At 41.7% G+C, this 20,490-nt stretch overlaps 1 protein-coding gene across 1 annotated transcript in view; it reads right to left on the minus strand.

Moving 5' to 3' along the window:
* The window catches only part of LOC309544702 (EF-hand calcium-binding domain-containing protein 6-like), a 164,237-nt gene that overhangs the window by 82,549 nt on the left and 61,198 nt on the right, over positions 1–20,490 (minus strand). Inside the window, exons 8-12 of the mRNA XM_082243634.1 lie at positions 19,278–19,378; positions 18,628–18,770; positions 11,220–11,416; positions 7,269–7,376; positions 4,750–4,815 (exon numbers count right to left, since the gene is read on the minus strand). Of these exons, the coding sequence (XP_082099760.1) occupies positions 4,750–4,815; positions 7,269–7,376; positions 11,220–11,416; positions 18,628–18,770; positions 19,278–19,378 (615 nt within the window). The remainder of the gene's footprint in view (positions 1–4,749; positions 4,816–7,268; positions 7,377–11,219; positions 11,417–18,627; positions 18,771–19,277; positions 19,379–20,490) is intronic.

Consider the following 20,490-nt stretch of genomic DNA (forward strand, 5'->3'; position numbering starts at 1 on the left):
AGCACCTTCCTAGGTAGGTGCTAGAGAGTGAGTATAGTTTTGGCTATCAGAGTAGCAGCAGACAAATTCTATATTGCTTTCTGCTTAACAGAGAGCAGGATCTGTGAGTTAGGTCTGCTCATGGTGCTCAGTGTGTGATTCAGATGGTCTAGGGGAGTGTTTCACGCTGGTCCAATAGGGAGGCATATTGGACAGTGGAGAAAACCTGACCAATGGGTACACAGGCTTTGATACAGTCTCAGTGATTGATCGGTCTTTGGCCGGTGAGCAGAGTCCTGAAGGGAGGGTGACGGCTGTCTCCTCCTCTGCATTGGTGGCATGTGGTCACAGGCAGTTGGCCTGGTGAACCAGAAGGAAGGAGCTGAACCCAGAGGTCCAGGAGAGCTGACTAGAGGGGTTGAGACACTGGAGAACCTGGAAAAACAGTATCTTGAGTACAGGGGGATCACGTCTGAGGGCCTGACCTGTGACGGGGCCACCCCGGAGTAGAGTAGTCAGAGAACGGGTGTCAGCTGGTGGCAAGAAAGGATGCGCTAGGCGAGTACCCTGAAGATAGTTGCTCAATCAAGTCTTCACTTCAGAGACTTTACTTTAAATTCATCTAGTGGCAAGGTGAATCTGCAGCCTGGCTGCATCTTTAGATAGGAGTCCTACTCAACTGTGAATAGTTAAATTCTGGAGTATCCCACTCTATCCCTTCTCCCATCCCTATTTAAAACGAAACAAGAAAAACAACTACAACCCCTAGACTGATTATTGACTGAGCCGGAAAGTAAAGTGTTACGTTTGTGCATGTAGTTGCTAACGGTAACCCGGAGGGACCCAAAAAGGTGAAGAATTCATAAGTCCTCAAGGGGGCAGTGCTACATATACAAACGACTGCAGGGCACAGAATCTCCTGGCTGCATAGTGGCAATGTGGATATCCGATTGCCTGTATACTTGGAGTTTCACTAAAAATATTAAACAAGAGAGAATAGAGAATAGAGTCATTGACTTACCCCCTTATGATAAAAATTTCTCACCAACATTTACTTCTCTTTGTTCATGTATGAGTCAGACAAATGTCTATTTCCCTATTATTTTTGTTTAATCCCTAACTATACTTCACTTGTTATTGTGTAACTTTTACTATGTGACTGTTACTTTTCTAGTATGTACCCTACCTTTATACCCTTAGCTTCCCCCCCCCCCCCCCCCGTTAGCTCCAGTGTCCCAAGGAATCCTACTGTGTTCCTAATGTAGTTGAACCCTTGACTGTTTACTGTTTCCACATTTGTACTTTACAGAGATAGCTTTACCAATGTATGTGTTCTGAATTTCTAAGAGAGAGAATGCAGTCTGTTCACTTTGAAAAATTTTGGGTTGATTTACTATAGGAGTTAAAAATTCTTAATTAATAAAATTGTGTAAATATTCACTTCAGTTATTCAGTCATGTAAAAATCATCTGCACACATTATAACAGGAATTGGCTTGTCACAAGACTGGATAAGTAAAAAGTATATTCACATTTTTTTTTTTCCACAGAGTGAAGATTCTCAACTCCTTTAGTACATTAGCTTTTGTATGTTCACTTAGCAAAGTAAATGTTCCCTTTAGCTTAGTAAATAAGGAGACGCTGTGCTTATTTTTAATACCCAAACAACAGAAATGCAAAAGAAAAAAAAAAGATTTTTGTTTGCACATGATTGGATGACTGAAGTGAACACAGCTTCACTTTATTCAATAAACTAAGTGAACATTCACTCTGCTAAGTGAGCAATCTCTATTCTATTTTAAATACTCTTTAACCCTTTGTACAGAGGTTTAGTAATCGGCACTTCAATATTTTAGAAAGACCTGTGAAAGTCTCCCCATGTACAGAAATTAGGAACTACCTAAGGCTCCTTTCAAATGGCTGTTCTCTGTTCCATGTCAGCAGGGGATCGCTATCAGTATTGCAACAGAATGGGTTGGATGACACTTTTTGTGTCCCCCTTTTGACTTTATCCATCTTGTGATGTAGGAAAAATTGACCCATCAATTCTCTATAGGGGCAATGTCTTGGAGGTTTTATTAATATTTATGTGAATGTTTCTTTAGGATGTATTTTTTGTTAAATTGCCATTATGTCTCCAAGTGTCAGTTTACCAGTAATTGCTATGCACAGCGAATATTGCTTTAACTGGCATTGAGGAAAGACCTGTAGATATGGAAACCTTCCATTAAATGGAGACTGCACGCTACTTGTAGCCTGATCATCCCTATCGGCGGTGCCAGTCCGGATCTATGGCAGTGCAAGGAGAACTCCACCGCACAAATGTATATCAGCCAGCCGGGGCCCCGGTATTCACTGCGGAGATATGTTTGTGACGTGGAATTCTTATCATTTTATTAATATCTGCCCTTTACCAGGATTAATGGCTGCCATCTTTATATCATATTTGATCCATATGATTGAAATACTGCTGCTATTGTCGTTTGCAGATATAATAAAGTCCCATTCACTGAAACAATAGCATGATCACTATCAAATATGGTTTTTATGAACTATATTATATAGGATCCACGGTAACAGGTTATGAAGAGAGTGCATGCTTGTGAATTATTGAATACTTTTGAATGTATACATGTCTGTGATTGGTGGGCTTGAAGCCACTCAACTGTAACTCCCCTTTTGTTCTCTGACTGTAAATAAACCAGAGCTCTGCTTTTAGCACACACAGGGAGAGCCTTCAGTTGGCATCGATATGACACAGCGTGCATTTGTTTCTCTGTCGCCGAGCATGCTGGAATGAGCTGTACATTGTACCTTTCAGTACAAGGGATTAATGGAGCTTGGCGTGTATTAATATCCACAGGGTCGGTGCTAGACTATTTTACGCCCTAGGCAAGACCAGCTACTTGCGCCCCCCCCCCCCCGAAAAAAAAAAGGAAAGGGGTTAAAAACTCCTCTATGTCATACCCAGTGACCCTGATCTGATGGTTCCTCCATGTTATAGTTTTATACCCAGTGACCCCCCATATTCCTCCATGTCACACCCGGGGACCCTAATGTCTCTCCTTGTCACACCCAAGGACTTTGATGTTTTTCCATGTCACACCCTTGGATCCCAATATTCCTCCATGTCATGCTGTCATACCCACTGACCTTGATGTTCCTCCATGTCACACCCAGGGACCCCCGTGTTCCTCCATGTCATGCTGTCATACTCAGTGACCCCAATGTTCCTCTATGTCAGACCCTGATGTTTTCCATGTCACAGTTGGGGACCCTGATGTTCCTCCATGTCACACCTGGGGACCCTGATGTTCCTCCGTGTCACACTTGGGGACCCCAATCCCCCATGGCACACCCAGGGACCCCAATTCCTCATGGCACACCTGGTGACCCCGAACTCCTGTTACACCCGGTGACCCCTATCCTCCATGTCACACCTGGTGACTCTGATTCCCCATGGCACACCTGGTGACCCTGATTCCCTTTCATACCATGTAACACCCAGGGATCCCCTGTTCTGGGGACACTAATTGGGTGGTATGAAGAGAGTGGCCCCCACTCTGCCATCCTTCACAGTTATCCTGCTGATTCCTTCTCCCAGGACACTTCCCTCCTGGACCACAGTGTTCACCACAGCTCCAACCGGCTCCTGGTGGAAGGAAAAGCAGCAGTCAGAGAGCTCCGCATGTCCTTTATCACCAACCTCCTCAGACTATTCCGGTGCCTCGTCGCTTCTGCCCCAGTAAAGGTGCTGCCTTCCAGTGCCGAGCTCCAGCTCAGGTTCAGCTCTCCTCCGCTCCCTGCTTAATACCTATCCAGGGAAATGAACGGCTGCCTACCAGCTCAGTGCAGAGAGTTACTTCCTGCCTGGGGTTAAGGCCGTTCAGCTCCAGCTGAAGAGGATCATCATGCAGGCAGCACTCTGGTGGGCTCCATTCCTGCCTCTTGGGGCCCCTCCAACAGTGGTGGAAAGCCAGGGCCTGATAGTTCCGCCACTGCCCAAGACACCTGGCATCTTTCTCTATCCCTTCTTCCTCCCCTACCACCACCTCTCCCCTCAGCTCACAATAATCATTCATAATGGAGAGAGAGTGCCGACTCCTGGCTGCGCCCCTAGGTGGCAATGCACCCTAGGTGGCTGCCTAGTTTGCCTAGTGGAAGCACCGGCCCTGAATATCCACAAGTGCGCTTTTCAGTGCAGCGAAGTTTTCAGTGCACCGAGCGAATTTCTATGCTCCAAGCTCCATTAATTTCCACGACAGGCAGATGTGCATTTGCTTGCATCAATATAAAACTGATCTGTTCTGTTTGGGTCTGCAAAGACTGAAGAAGTTGCACTTTTCATGTATTTTTTGAGACCAAAATGGACTTGGATGTGGGCGGATGTAAACAGATTCACGGCCATTTACATCCGTCTGAAAAAAGGAATAGTCTGTAGGCTATACAGAAGCTTGTAAATAACACAATGGGGTTGATTTACCAAAATTGGAAAGTGCAACATTTGGTGCAGCTGTGCATGGTACTCAATCAGCTTCTAACATCAGCTAACTTCAGCTTGTTTAATTAAGCTTTGACAATAAAATCTGGAAGCTGATTGGTTTCTATGCAGAGCTGCACCATATTTTTCACTCTCCAGTTTTAGTAAATCAACCCCAATGAGCTTGAAGAAAGTAGGTGGACATGTCATAATGTATAATCATACAAAACAGGAAACAAAACTGAAATATACATTGATTATATTTCAAATACCCAACCTCAATGTACCTACCTGCTTTCTATTGCAGCTCGAAATTCCTGTTGACTGATTACATTTCTCTTGTATTTATCAATTTTTCTGGGGAAAAGGGGGAAAAGTGTGTCATTAATATATATCCAAATTATTTCATACTTTTTTTTAATCCAAAAAACATTTTTTTTAGTATTGAAATGGACATTGAGTAACAACATCACTGCTAACAAAAATATGCACCTATGTTGTACATATTCAGCCAAATTAACAGATAGGACAAGGTCTCTCTACAAACTACAATATAACATACTGTACACAGAGTGTATTATATACTGTAGATAATTGGTAAGTTATTAAACTGCTAAAAGCAAATGAACTAAGAGACCGTCACCTAATCACAGACAGTTCACAGGAATAGGAACCAAATGATTTCACTCTGCTTTAATGGGGAGAACCGGCTCATTTGTATAGCTGTGTGTTTTCTTTCAGTTATATTATATTAATATTTTACACATAATAATAACTTGTTTTGCTAATGTGAGGGAAAAAAAATCCTCAATATGCTGGTGTAATTTGAGGATTTTTACGAGAATGAAGAACATGGAAATTGGGATTCTTTTTGAAAAATGAAGGTAAATTAAATGTTGTTTGCCTGCAAAACTTGTTGCCCCACATGGGGCAGCCATCTTCAGAAAGTGAAAAATATTGTTTTTTTTTTTTTTTCAGAATTGTCGCTCTTTTTTTGTTTATAGCGCAAAAAATAAAAATCGCACAGGTGATCAAATACAGCCAAAAGAAAGCTCTATTTGTGGGGGGAAAAAAATACATCAATTTTATTTATGTACTGCAGCGCACGATCGGGCAAATGTCCATTAAAATAACACAGTGCCGAATCTCAAAAAATGGCCTGGTCATTAAGGGGGCAAATCCTTCCGGTTCAGAACTGGTTAAGGCAGTGTGGAATAGGGAATGTACAGAGTATTGCACAGATTGAGGCAGGGTGGAATAGGGAATGTACAGAGTATTGCACAGATTGAGGCAGTGTGGAATAGGGAATGTACAGAGTATTGCACAGATTGAGGCAGTGTGGAATAGGGAATGTAGAGCGCAGTGTACAGATTGAGGTGGTGTGGAATAGGCAATGTACAGCACAGTGTACAAAATGAGTTGGTGTTGAAAAGGAAATGCACAGTGTAGTGCACATAAGCCTCCAATCACTTCTATGGCATGATACTAGTGTGTTGGGTAGCCCTAATTTAGCGCATGGTGTCGCATGTAGAAAAATGCACACACTGTCACATCTACATGGGTATGAAAGGAGCTTTATCCCTTGCCTTGACAAAATACATGTAAATGTAAAGAAATTCTTAACCTTTACTTTAGTCAGTCTCACCTTTTCTCCACCAAAATCTGGATGGTGGGTAGGTGGTGCATGTGCACTACAGGCTAGGGAGCAGCAATATTTACATCATAAAAGCAGCTCAGAGCTGATGGGCCTTTAAATATCTGCTTCAGACCAAATGTGGAGACTGTGGAGTGCTTCTGTGGCAGCTGGTGGTTGGCATGACAATGGTGGCCCCCATCCCCAGTGTGATATCGGCACCCATCCGCCCGCGTGATGTCCACAGCGTATCCACTCCCTAGTAGCAACACAGTGAGTGACTCACACAGGAATCCTATGACAGGGTTAGAAGCGGGCAGTGACAGGTACGGCTGCAGCTGCCTCATTCAGCCTGACGGTGAGGCACACTGCACGGGAGTTATTTGGGATCAGGATCCTTCATATTCTGCATGTTGGTTGTAGGAGCATAGTGGGCCCCACCTAATTTGGGACCACCCGGCATGCATTGTACCTAGGAAGGATTTGCCACTGAATAGAAAAGGGAATGCAAAAACCCTCTGTCAGTTGTTTTCTCTGCCATATGTGTCCGATTGGGGAGATTTCCCTTTACTTCCTGTTCTGTAGACACACATAGAAGTAAGAAATGAGTGAAATCCCCTCTGAGGCAATTGTCACTGGAACATAAGTCCACATGAAATATTTCTCAACTCTTCTGGTAACTCAAAATGTTGTATTTTTACTCACTGTTTGTCCAAGTGGCTATGGACACCAGCACAAATAGAGAGCAAGAACATGGACAGCTAAAAAAAGAAAAACCTGACAAGGGTTCTAACCTCTCACCAGTCTATTCAAAACAAAGAAAGTTTAGCTTTAGATACATTTTAAACAAAATAAAATAAGTTTGCATATTCTCCCTGTGTTTGTGTGGGTTTCCTCCGGGTTCTTCAGTTTCCTCCCACACTCCAAAGACATGCTGTAGGTTAATTGGATGAATGCTGTCTACTGTAAATTGGCTCTAGTATGTGTATGTATGAATGAGAGTTGGGGAACTAAGATTGTGAACACCTAGAGAGCTGGGAATGATGTGGAAGTACAATATATATGTGAAGCGCTGCGTAAATTGACGGCGCTATGGAAGTACCCGTAATAAATAAATAAAAATAAATAAAGGTATTACATATAATATATTTGTTTTGCTGTAAAAAATGAAACTTACTCAAATGTTGCGAGTAGTGCCAAGAAATCTGACTGAAAGAGGTTAGCCAGCCTGGCCTCCACTGCTGTCAGAGTAGACACAGGACTAATGGCCCCTTCCCGATGAAACCTGGAGACAATGGACAACATTTTGAAAATGGTAGAACTTCAGTCACAGTAGAAAAAAACATTCGTGATATTTCTTGCAATTCACTGCTAATCAACTGCTTTTATCTAGTCACTGTTGTACATGTTTTATAATTTACATGTACGGTATTTTCCTAATTTCAAAAATGACCCACCAATACTGTGTAGAACCCTCTGAGTCACCAGCGAGCTTCTCTGTGAAAGAGGATATGGGTTGTAAACCTTGTTTTATACTTGCCTATTTTTACCTCCCGCTCCCCCCCTCAACTGCAATTGAGCTGCGGTTCTAAAATTCTCCGACCCCGCGCCTCTTTAAGTGGTTCTAAAGGCAGAAGGTTTTACCTCAATGCATTCTCTGCATTTAAGTAAAAAAACCTTCTGTATGTAGTCCCCTCCCCACCTTGTACTTACCTAAGCCTGCTATCAATCACAGTCAGTGACAAGGGAGGGGGGCAGGGCCGAGCCACAGTTTGTGTGTCAATGGAGCATGCACGAGTGTCCCCAGAGAAAGAAGCTTTATATGGAGGCACTTAGCGGGGGGGGGAGCCAGGAGCGCCAGAGGGGGACCTGAGAAGAGGAGAATTGAGGCTGCTGTGTGACCAGAGCAGGTAAGTATGAGGTATGAGATGTTTGTTATTTACATTTTTAAAAAATGAGCATTTTCAAGCACTTTAAGCTGCAATGGCATGGGGTTGTACACATGTGGCAGCCATGGCAAAAATTATACCTACTGTCACGTTCTGCCACTGAAAGCTACCTGTTCAAGTGAATGGAGCCAGGGTGCAGCCTTTTGAGGGTTGAAACAGCGAGCAGGCAACATATCACTTTTCAAAGGGGTGGTAAGGGTTTAGCCTTAAATGTAAACAGGCCCTTACAGCCAGGACTAGCCTATCCATAAGGACAAATGGGGTCTCCTTGGTCCCACCTGTGCAGGGTTGAGAGAAAGTAGTACTTAGGAAAATATGGTTTCTAATCCTGTAAGGATGCCCATAAAATCACTGGCAGTTATACTATGACTACAACCCTCAAAGAGGTTCCCTGCATTCCCTGCAGCCTCATCTTAAAGTGACTGTAAAGCTAACTTTTTTTTAAATTAAAATAAGACACATGTTATTTTTACCTGCTTTGTGCAATAGTATGGCACAGTGCAGCCCCAATCTCCTCTTGCTCTGGATGGGTTTACTAATAGTGACAGTGGTGGACCATGCCCATGCAGTGTGTGTGTGTGGGCACAAACCCTTGTAGTCTCTGCTAGGGGTTCAGGTGACACTATAGGGGCACAGTCGGCAAACAGTTCTCAGCCTATAGCAGAAAGTGCCTGAACAAGGAACTTCATGACAGGATCAACAGCTATTATTTAATGAAAGATGTAGATGCTGCAAAAGCATTGCAAACAACCATCTAGCATGCTATTACTACAATAATATGATAGTGCTTCTATAAGATTTCAGTGATTGGGTTCAGATCTACTTTAACAAACATGGGTTGAGGAGGTCAACACAGTAAGCAGGATCTGAAGAGTGGTGTCACTCTCTGGCTAAATAGTGCAGACAGAATAAGGGAGGGTTATGACTCCTGTCAGATTATGTTTTGCCATCTGTGTCCCATTGGGGAGATTTACCTTCAATTCCTGTCCCAGAACCAAAACAGGAAGTGAGAATAAAATGCTGCATATTAACCACTTGCCGTCTGCTCACTAGAGCACTACTGCGGCAAAGTGGCTCTATAACGTCTGGCGACGTAGTACTACGTCACCAGACATTCCCCTCTCTCGGCGGCGCAGTCGAGGCTTGCTCCCGCTGTATTCATTCACAGCGGGAGTCGGGCCAGGGGAGGAGCGGCGGCGATCGCGCTGCTCTTCCCCGATCGTCGGGGAATCGAGTGTGGAGATCCGCCCGCTTGTGTAAACAGAGCGGGCGGATCTCCTAAGTGACAGGCAGGGTCAGATTGCAGGGTTCAGCATAGCTGAACATGCGATCTGTCCTTGTGTCACTCAGTCACCTCCCCCCACACATGTTAGTAAGCACCAGGCATACATTAACCCCTCCCTCTCCAATAAAATTAACCCCTTCCCTGCCAGTGTCATTTTTACAGTAACAGTGCATATATATAGCACTGATTACTGTAGTAATGTCACTGATACCCCGGAAAGTGTCAAAAATGTCAGTCAAGGGTCCGATCTGTCCGCCGCAATGTCGCACTCCCGCAAAAAAAATCGCAGATCGCCGCTATTACTCGTTAAAAAAAAAAACACCAAAAATGACAGAAATCTTTCCCTTAGTTAGTAAATGCAATAACTTTTGCGCAAACCAATTATTGTGATTTTTTTTTACCAAACATAGGTAGCAGAAAACAAATTGGCCAAAAATTTTTAGAAAATGTGATTTTTACATTTTTTTTTGGGGGGGGGGGGGGATTTCATATAAAAAAATTTGAAAAATATAATTTTTTTCAAAATTTACGCTCTTTTTTTGTTTATAGCGCAAAAAGTAAAAATCGCACAGGTGATCAAATACCACCAAAAGAAAGCTCTGTTTGTGGGAAAAAAAGGACGTAAATTTCGTTTGGGTACGGCGTCGCACGACCGCGCAATTGTCAGTTACAATGCCGAATCACAAAAAGTGGCCAAGACGTAAGACAGCAAAATCCTCCCGTGGTAAAGTGGTTAAGGGAATCCATAGGGGCCCCCAGGTCACCAGAGCCAGTGTCCCAATTGGAAGATTTCCCTTTATCATAGTTCTGAAGACTACCCAAAATTTGGGATTTTCTTTTACATTCACTTTTGATGATAAAAGTAAACAGGACAAATAGATAAGGTGAATCTCCCTAACGGGAGCAGAGACGTCAATAAAAACCTGATGGCTGTTGTAATCCATCTCTGCTCTATTCAAAACAAAACAAAAAATGTGCCTTTAGTTTCTTCAGTAGGTAAGTAAAATAGTCTTTATCCCCACCTAGTGGGCAAATCTGTAAGTAAGGGTAAGGCCACTTTCACACATGCTGTCCGTTTATCAGTTTTTCATCCATCTGTTGACGGATGAAAAAACGGACATCAATGCATCTCTATGGAAAAACGGATGTAAATGGATGATCATCCATTTACATCAGTTTACATCCACATCCTTCATCATCCGTTTTTTAAACTCAAAGCTCTATTTTTCTTCCGTTAACCACTTGCCGACCGTTGCAAGTACATTTACTGTGGCGGTCAGGCCCTCCTGGGCAAAGTGACGTAGTACTACGTCACTCGCCCAGCAGCCTCTAGGGTGGCGAGCGCGCGCCACCGGAGGCGCGCTTCCGCCCCCACTCATTCACTGAGGTCCCCGCACGAGTGACCTGCGGCTCCGACAATCCCCGCTGAGCCGGCGGCAGACAGGTCCGTCTCTACTCTCTGTGCAGAGATGGACCTGTTAGATCCCTGCTCTCCTCTATGGGAGATCGGATGAAAACGGACCGTCTGTCCATTTTCATCAGATCCTATCTGATCCGATCCTCCATACAGATGGAAAATAGGGTTACCACCCGTCTGGATTTCACGGACAGGATCAAATCAGAGAGCAGCGGGTGTTAGCAGACATGTCACAGCTGAAATCCGCTGCTCCATAGAGGTGCATGGAGTGCCCGATCAGGTCCGCCTGAAAAACTGAAAGGCGGACTTGATCAGAAAGCCCATGTGAAAGGGCCCTTATAATTTTGGTAAAAGTTATTAAATGTAAAGAAAAAGAAAAACTTTTTAAAACAAATACATTGTCATCAACTTATATAGACTGATACAATCTTGAAAATGCTCTCAAAGTTTCTGGTTAGTTGATTTTTCATCCCTGACCTGTGTTTCGGGTTGGAGAGTATCTTGTGCGTGATCCCTTTTTCACTGCGGTCTTGAAAATTCCTAAGAAAGTCCATGTAACTGATGCCTGACAGAGAGTTCTCTAGGCCACATCTCGCCAGGAAAAGGTTAAAGTGCTCTTCTTTAAGTTTTAAGTCGAACTTCTCCAACACCGTGAGTAAATCTTCCTTCTCAACCTTTACAAAGACAAAGGCGTCATACTCAATTTCTGCAGTCTCTTCACACTATATATACACAAAGTGATGTACTTTAACTTTTTTTTATTTAGAGTTTCCTCCTAATTCCTTTTATCACCCAATGGTCATCATGCAGTGAATGGATTATTTATGACTATAAAATCTCTGCTATGGAACATTTGAGGAGACAACCATATACCACCAGACCATATCTCATTGTAAAAGATCTTCTAACAAAAAAATAATTTGACTGCATTATTGCTATATTGGTGGAAATGTTCTATTGTGAAATGATAATGTAGCACTGCCCCCTTGAGAGCTGCTGGATTTTTCACCTTTCAGGTCCCCCTTAGTTACCGATAGCAACTGCATGCAGAATCTTAACACTTTACTTTCCGGCTCAGTCAATGAACAGTCTAGGGGTTGTTGTTTTATTTTATATGGGCATGGGAGAAGGGATGAGTGGGATACTCCAAAACTTGAACTATTCACATTGCTGAGGTCTTCTATCTGAAAATGCGGCAAGGCCGCAGCTTCATTCTGCCACTAGATGAATCTGAGGTAATGTTCTTTAAGCACTTATCTTCAGGGTGCCAGCAGCCAGACACCCACCCCACAACAGGGTGCCAGCAAGCCAGCCACCCATAAGAGGATGACACCAAGCCAGACACCCACCCACCCTACAACAGGGTGCCAGCAAGCCAGCCACCCACAAGTGCTTTAAATACAAAGTGCTAAAAATGCTATTAAATGCCTAAATGCAATAATATATACAAATAAAAGTGCAAAAACAATTCAAAATAATTCATACAATAAAAGACAATACTGACAATTCATAAATAGTACAATAAAAAGTGATAGAAGTGCTGTAAAAAAAGTGCTAGATGCAATGATGCTAAAAAGAATATATATATATATATATATATATAAAGTGCTAAAAAACTCAAGTCAATATATTAAACAGTCCATATAAATGTCCAAAGAAATGTGCCAAAGTGCTCAAAAACTGTGCTGCTTTCCTTAGTAATGGAAGGTGCTCATCAGTGAAGAGGTGCCACACTCCCCTCTTGCACCTCTACTCACCAGAAATGAAGACCCTATATTAACTTAGCGCGGGTTTTTTATATTACTATTAGAGAGTGCAAGCTGTTCCAGAGCTAACAATAAGAAAACATCAGTCTTCTTTGAAATGTTGTTCTTCCTAAGGAAAGTCATGGACGTTAGACACCGTAAGTGACATTTGGATGTTCCATCTAGAAAGGGAAAAAATGAGGTCTCCATGGTAAGGTTTTACAACCAAATGTTCCTCTTTTTTTTTCAGTACATCATCCAACATCTCAGAGTGTGAGGAGAATGCTAAAGAAAACCAGACAGAAGCAGTGCAGGGAGGTGAGCAAGCCATTACTCAAGAGGGAGAAGGCCGGTCCCAGTCTGTGGAGGAGACAGAACATCCAAGTGCACATCCAAGCTCTTCACAAATATTCGCACATGTAAGAATACTATTGATTACTAGGCATAATCAGATGTACACCAAGGCATCATTGCAGTTCTCAATCAGCATATTATCCTCTACAGGTTAGTCATGACAGGCCAACAACATCAAGATCCTCTCGACATGTCAAAAGGTCTGAAAATAATGAGATGGACAAAGCAATGAAGTCCTTCATGGATGAGATGACCTCCTTTAAAAGACAGGAGAGAAAGGATCCATTCTGTGATCTGAATAACAAAAATGCGTCCTTCCTGAGAACAATTTATCATACGCTACAAAAAGCCCCAGCAGAGAGGCTGGTGGAGATACATATGGGTATATTTAATTATGCGGGGGGTAGTATTGGAAATCGCTGAATCAGGAATGCCATTGCCCGCTATTAGCCAGTATGAACCCCTCAGAGGTCATACTGACAATATCCGTATGAGTCCACATGCCTGCCAGGCCAACCATATCTGCTGCCCTATCGACAAATCCCTTTGCATTCATACAGCTCAATGCACAATATCCAGAGGCCTTCTTATGTAAGTTCCTCTCGTGCTCAGTCCTCACAGGGAACATATCATCCAAGTGTAAACACTAGCTCAAATTCCGCAGATGTTTCTCAATCTAATAGCCAATACAGCTCTGATTTTTTTTCCCAACCTTCTACTTCATATTCCCCATCCCCCACCCCTTTTTATCAGGATTTGTAACCGAGTTTTTGTGTTATAACCTGAGTTTTTGGAAAGTTTACAAATTCTATGCGTTGTTAAAGCAAATAAAAAAAAAAAGTAAAGTGAAAAAATGTTTTTTTTTCGTAAGGTTTTTGCATTTTGAATATATGTTGTTCCTACGTAAACTGGTTATGCAGAATAATAAAACGAAACTGTTTTGAACATATTATGTACTTTTGTGTCTTTTTATGCTATCAAAACATAATGAACTAACCAAAAATAGCAAGCACAACACAACTTAAGTCATTTTCATATGGTATTTTAGGACATTTTTGTACAATTTTTGAAATTTGCACTGCAATACACATATTGATATTGCCATGGAACCTCTCCTGGTGGAGATAGAAAGTAGTTGGCAAATTGGTCCCGCTGGCAATATAAGATCTCTTTGCACGCACTCTGCTGTACTGTACAGAGGGCAGGTGGAACTCTTTCTCTTTCTCCACGTCAATGCCCTCCTTATCCCAGACAATATTATGCAGAATGCAGCAGGCCTGAATTACTAACTCAGCATTCTCAAGGCTGAGTTGCAACAGTGTTTGGAAAACACGGCATTTACTTGACAAAATGACAAAAGGACATTCAATGAGGCGTCTTGCGTGGCTCAGGCGATAGTTGAAGATCCTCTTGTTGTCTTCCAGATTACTTCTCGCATAAGGCCTAAGCAGATATCGAGAAAGTGCGAAGGCCTCATCTGCAACAAGTACAAAAGGCTGTAGTTGAAAAAATTTTTAGGATGCTGTCGGAAATGTGCGTAGTGCAGAGCCACAAAACCTTCAGAAGGTTGCTTTAGTAGCATGGGATGGTCCAAAATTGACGACGTCTCCTGGCCACAATCTGCTTTTTCTTGCTCTCCTTTCTCCACATAAAGGCAAATATTACAAACAATGTCACGCTGTCCCAAAAATTGTTGGAATCCATCGCAGAAAGCAGATAGCACACAAAAGGACAAAGCAAAGACAGCAAGGAAAAGTCACTCACTGAAAACTGCAATAATAGTGCAGTATAGTTATTAAATGTATAAAAGCAAGTAGCAAAAGATTGCACTCATATTGTAATGTGAGTGTATCTTATTATAATAAATAGTTTGCTCAGCTTGTTTAGATATACTAAACCATTGCAGCACTTTATTTCTTTGAGGCGCATTGCCTATGGGTTCATACGCTGCTTCCGAAATAGAAGTTTGCTGCACCATGAGAGTGAAGAGTGCCTGGAATTAGTTACTGTGGTGGGGAACACAGTGTATGCCTGGCTCTGATGTGAATTTCTCAATTCAAGTCTCTGAAATGCTGTTATTGACCTCTCTATAATTTGAGGGTCAACAAAATCTGGTAAGCAGGATTGCCCCTTTTTTATACGTTGGTGACGTGTGCACCATTCTCATCAAAGGTGGTGTGGGGACTTTCTTGTACATCTTTGCAAGCTGTAATGTGTGGACTTCATAATATAATGTTGCATAGAACTTTTTGTTGGCACTGCACCCTTTGTTTTATATTTGAATTGCGGGTATACGATCAAACCTGTTGGTGCTGGCTACCAACTCTGATCCATCAACCAAGCGCAGATACTACTTTGTTTTTTTTTCCTAATCCTATCCTGAGGGAACATTGGAGTGGAGTGGTGATAGCAGCAGAACCAATCTAGCTTTCCAAAATGCGTTTTTTGACCATTGTGTAAAAAGGGGTCAAACACCTCTGTTGAGTTGTCAAACATAAAAAACTGGCGCAACAGGACTCAAAATGAACCTCAATAGCCTCCTAGGAAAATTATAATGGGAAGATGCACGGACCTGGATGTTGTGTGGCAAAGTCCAAAAAGTCCATAAAAAGCACCGGTCTGTGCACTCCAGAAGGCTGCTGACTCTCAAGTGGAGAAGAAACTTGTAATATACTGGAAAATAAGAACAGCGCCACTCTAAGTGCAATAAATTCAGTACTTTATTTGACATCTAATAATGCTGGGTACTCACAAGATAGAGCGATTAAAAAACATGGTGGATGTGTGTAAAAGATCCATTATTCCGGTGCCTGGGTGAGGGGGGGCTGATGTGCTCCAAACAAGTCCGTCCGACTGCGGGAGTAAGCAGTATCCGGACCCCGAGGACACCTGCAACGCCTCCGGCGGCGGACTTCCGGGTTGGGCGTGGAACGTGGGCGTGATGACGTAGGCGACGCGTTGTCGGAGCATGCGCTCCTTCCTCAGGCCTGAGGAAGGAGCGCATGCTCCGAGTCGCCTACGTCATCACGCCCACGTTCCACGCCCAACCCGGAAGTCCGCCGCCGGAGGCGTTGCAGGTGTCCTCGGGGTCCGGATACTGCTTACTCCCGCAGTCGGACGGACTTGTTTGGAGCAAATCAGCCCCGCCTCACCCAGGCACCGGAATAATGGATCTTTTACACACATCCACCATGTTTTTTAATCGCTCTATCTTGTGAGTACCCAGCATTATTAGATGTCAAATAAAGTACTGAAGTTATTGCACTTAGAGTGGCGCTGTTCTTATTTTCCAGTCTGTTGAGTTGCCACCTACTCTTTAAGCACCCATGGTGAAAAAATTAGAAGACATCCGTATATTGAAGCACTTTGTTTGGTGTTGGGATTTGCCACATTGGACTTTATATGACTGTTTTGTCGAAAATATATACAAAGTATATTCCCTGCGCCAAATATAGAGTAGCCAATAAATATAAAAATATAAAGCTGATAATATAATGATAATAAAATTGGGTGAGATTTGATTAAAAAAGCAGCTGCTGTAAAAAGTAGATAAAATGCCGAGGAATGGTCTTTAAAAAAAGGCCAATTACAGCGCTTGCTGTCTCACTGTAGTACTAAAATTTACCAATAAATACTAATGCTTGTAAGTGCTTAATATGTCTCCATAACTACCACTTTAACCCTCCTCTTGTGTTAGGGTCAAAACTGACCCGTTTTCAGGTTTTGAATGTCTATAAGTATCACATAAATTTGTTTATTGCATCAAGATTTTTTTACTTTGTCAGGAACCTCTATTTAAACAATGTAATAGAAAAATAATCCTTTTCACTAAATTATAAAATACTGTGGTGAAAATTAAGACGTTCATGGTGTTAGGGTCAATTCTGACCCAGTTATAATATAGGATTTTAGGACACTAATAAGTTCCAAAACTGAAATCATAAACACTCTCTCTGCTTAGTAACACTGACAGCCAATCCCCTCTCAACCCTGTGAGCTGTAGTTAGGGAGGGGCCTATCTCTTTTCCTGCTTGTCTGCTTCTCTAAATAAAGTGAAGAAACATAGGACAAATTAATTTCACAGTTGCTGACTTTATTTTACCATTTTTTAAATTTGACAATGAGAGGTATGCTATCAAAAGAAAGGTCTAGGGGTCACACCAAAAATATTAAAACCAATCTTTTCAAGGATAAAGAAGCCTAACAAGGTAACCAAGAGGTAAGAAACAAATTTGATGATAAATAATTATTCAGAGGGTATTTTATGGCTGATTTAAAACACGGGTCAAAACTGACCCTAACATCATGGATAGTAACGGAATTCTAACATAAGAGGAGTAACCAGTAACTACTGGTTACTGTCCATATTAAATGATGACAAAAAATCAGTCCAAAGCAATGACAAAAATAGGCAAACGGTCATATAAATACTAATGCTTGTAAAGTGCTTAATATGTCTCCATAACTACCACTTTAAGCAGAAAACCATGTTTAAGAAGAAATGCTCCAAATGGTGTAATAACGTTTTAAATATGTTTATTTCCCATCCATCGGGTTTATTTCCACTCAAAATATCAAAGCACGCTATCCCTGGTGGTCAGCGGTGCGGGCTGCACGTCCTCCTCGCGGATTTGCGGCTAGCTTCCGGCTTGCGTTTTAGCTGGGTGTGCGTGATGACGTAATGCGGTCCAAACTGACGCGTTTCGTCACTTCCGGTGACGTCTTCAGAGTTTTGAAAACTCTGACGCGTTTCATCACTTCGCGTTTCGTCACTTCCGGTGACGTCTTCAGAGTTTTGAAAACCGGAAGTGACGAAAAACGTCAGTTTGGAGCATTTCTTCTTCTCTCCTGTTTATACACCCCAATTTATCCTGGAGTCCAGAGGAGCCATCACCAGCCCAGAGGACTACCTACAAGGGAAAAGCCACTTGGCCCAGGGGGCCACTAAAGCCTAAAAGGTCTTAGTGTCATATGATACATAAGACCCACGTCATTTGGTAAGTGACCCACCCTATTTAAAACTGGATCAAGCATCTTTGAACAATCAAGTCAGAGCACTTGCACTTTGTATGGATAGATATTCACTGAGGACATTTATTATTTAAGCACCAGTCACCATTATTGGACTTTTTTAATATATATATATTTTAGTGTTGATTATATACCTAATTAATTCAATCACAGTAATCTAATTTTATTGGAATATTAATCATTGGTATATCAATGTCCTATAATATTTATCACATCTAATTTCACGTTTCTTAAACATGGTTTTCTGCTTAAAGTGGTAGTTATGGAGACATATTAAGCACTTTACAAGCATTAGTATTTATATGACTGTTTGCCTATTTTTGTCATTGCTTTGGACTGATTTTTTGTCATCATTTAATATGGACAGTAACCAGTAGTTTTAAAACAGTTTTGATTTTTATGAGCACTGTAAATGCCTATTCTTTATACACGTTTATTTTAGCATCCACTGTATGTGACAAGTTCACCTCTGAAAGGGGCAGCTACACATTTGCACGTTTCTTTTTTTGGGCACCACTCTTTGGTAATTTGACACTTATATACAATTATATATTCTAATCCAGAATCTCCAGACTTTTGGGCAAGTTCACATATGTGATGAGTCATGGCTTCCTGTTCACGTCCATGGGTGAAGCACCAGGAAAAAAAATGAAAGCCAGAATGGTCGCCTCTTTGGATCAGCTACATGAAAGTCATTTGTTTTAAAAAAGATGTAGTCATTACATAATTTTGTTTTCACTTTCTATTTGACCCACCTTGCCAATTCTATGAGGGTCATACTTCTCAAATTCTCCCTTCATGCTCCGGAACCCCTCTCTGAATTTATCCTTCAGCCATCTCTCAATGTTGAGCGAGGCCTTCCTTTCCAGCTCTGCTTGTGACATTTCTCTCGTAGACTCTAAGGAGAGACAGAATAAAAAATGCACTTAACAAGGACATTTATTTGTTTAACCTTTTGAAAAGGGACCATGTATCTATAGATAGGTAACAACTCAACTGCAACAGGATCGCAAAGCAAATACCTGGTTCCACTCTTCACTCCCTTACTGTCTGGATAAGTGAGCCTTTACTCGGTTAATGGAGACACTTCGGAATACTACTCACCAGCAATGGCTTACTGGACAGTAAGTGAGTGACACAAGAAATTAGGTGACTATTTGCCCTGCACAAAGATCCTGTCCTTGGCGGGTTGTCACCGGTGACGGGATCACTAGTGTAACAGTGCCATAAGTGTTCATTTTATAGTCAAAATGACTGGCCCTCCAGAGAAGGTGGAACAGAGCCTGCATATGTAATGAGCAAATACAGCTGTCCCCATGTACTTATATCAATACAAACTGAACATGGAAAAAAATGAATACATTATATTTCCTTTAAACACATCCAGCCCTTGTTCTTCTGTTACCTTTTGTAGTTATATTCCTAGAAGACTGATTTTGGATTTCATTCCCAAGTCTTTTCATCAATAAGTCCCCTTTAATCACACCAGTCCCATCCACATCGTACCTAACAGAATATAAGCAGGGTGACATATACAGTAAGTAGATCAAAATAACGTACAAATACCACTGATTAAAATTAGTGCAATTCATTATTTTTTAGTGCACAGAGAGTGCTTCTTCTATATTCAAATCTAAATCCATTATTAGCTACAGATCTGATTATTTTTGTTCCATAGTATCTATTTTTGCTATAATGTAAAAACTGCAAACTTTTGAATATTATTCTTTTATTTGTGAATGCTTGTGTTAAAGAGAAGCAATATCGCCTGTAGTCTTCTTACAGCTCATCCTCTTCCCATTAGTGATTTACCATTTCTACTTTAACACTGTGTCTTTATTTGGAGGTGGCCATTTTGGTAAAGGAGCAGGCTTTGCTTTCTGGTGTTTGAAAACCCACCCTCTTGATGACCTCTGAGCTGCTGATTAGAGGGGGAATGATAAAGAATCAGTAACAGAGGATAAGAAACCCTGATCAAAGAGTAAAAAAAGCAAAAGCAGGAAGATCCTTCCACTGCACATCCTCAGGCACAGCTTCCCAACCAACAAGGGTAACAGTTAGCAGCACAGTAGTGGCATCAGCAAATTTAGGCTCAGGCTGTCACTAAACCGACTCCAAAGTCATGCAACTTTCAGTGCACTGAAGTCATATCAAAGTCGGACCAAAGTAATGCAGGAGCCTTTTCTCAAGTCAGACAGACTTGTGTAGTATCAGTAGTATCAGGTAAGACAGCTCTCATAGGCAAACACTGAATTTCACATGTCATTCAACTTGGAGTCTCACAAGTGGAATCCTAGGTCGAATAAGTGTGAACCCAAATTAAATCTCATGAGCAGTCAGAGACAGCAGTACCTTAGATGATCTTACACAGCAGATTAACAACTAGGAGGCTCAAAGCACAGTCATATTGAAAGACAAAATTCCCATTCAAAACCAAAAGGTACATTTTCACCACTTAGGCACAATAAAAATGTTTATACTGTATGTTCCTTTTAAAAAAGCACATCTTTACATTTTGAGTTTAGAATTTCTATCACAAACCATATAAGACCCACATTCATAACATAAGTTTGACATACATCAACAGAAAGATGCATGTGAATAAAGATGTGGATACA

This window comes from Pelophylax lessonae (genome assembly GCF_965119305.1).
Source record: "Pelophylax lessonae genome assembly, chromosome: 1".
Classification (NCBI taxonomy): domain Eukaryota; kingdom Metazoa; phylum Chordata; class Amphibia; order Anura; family Ranidae; genus Pelophylax; species Pelophylax lessonae.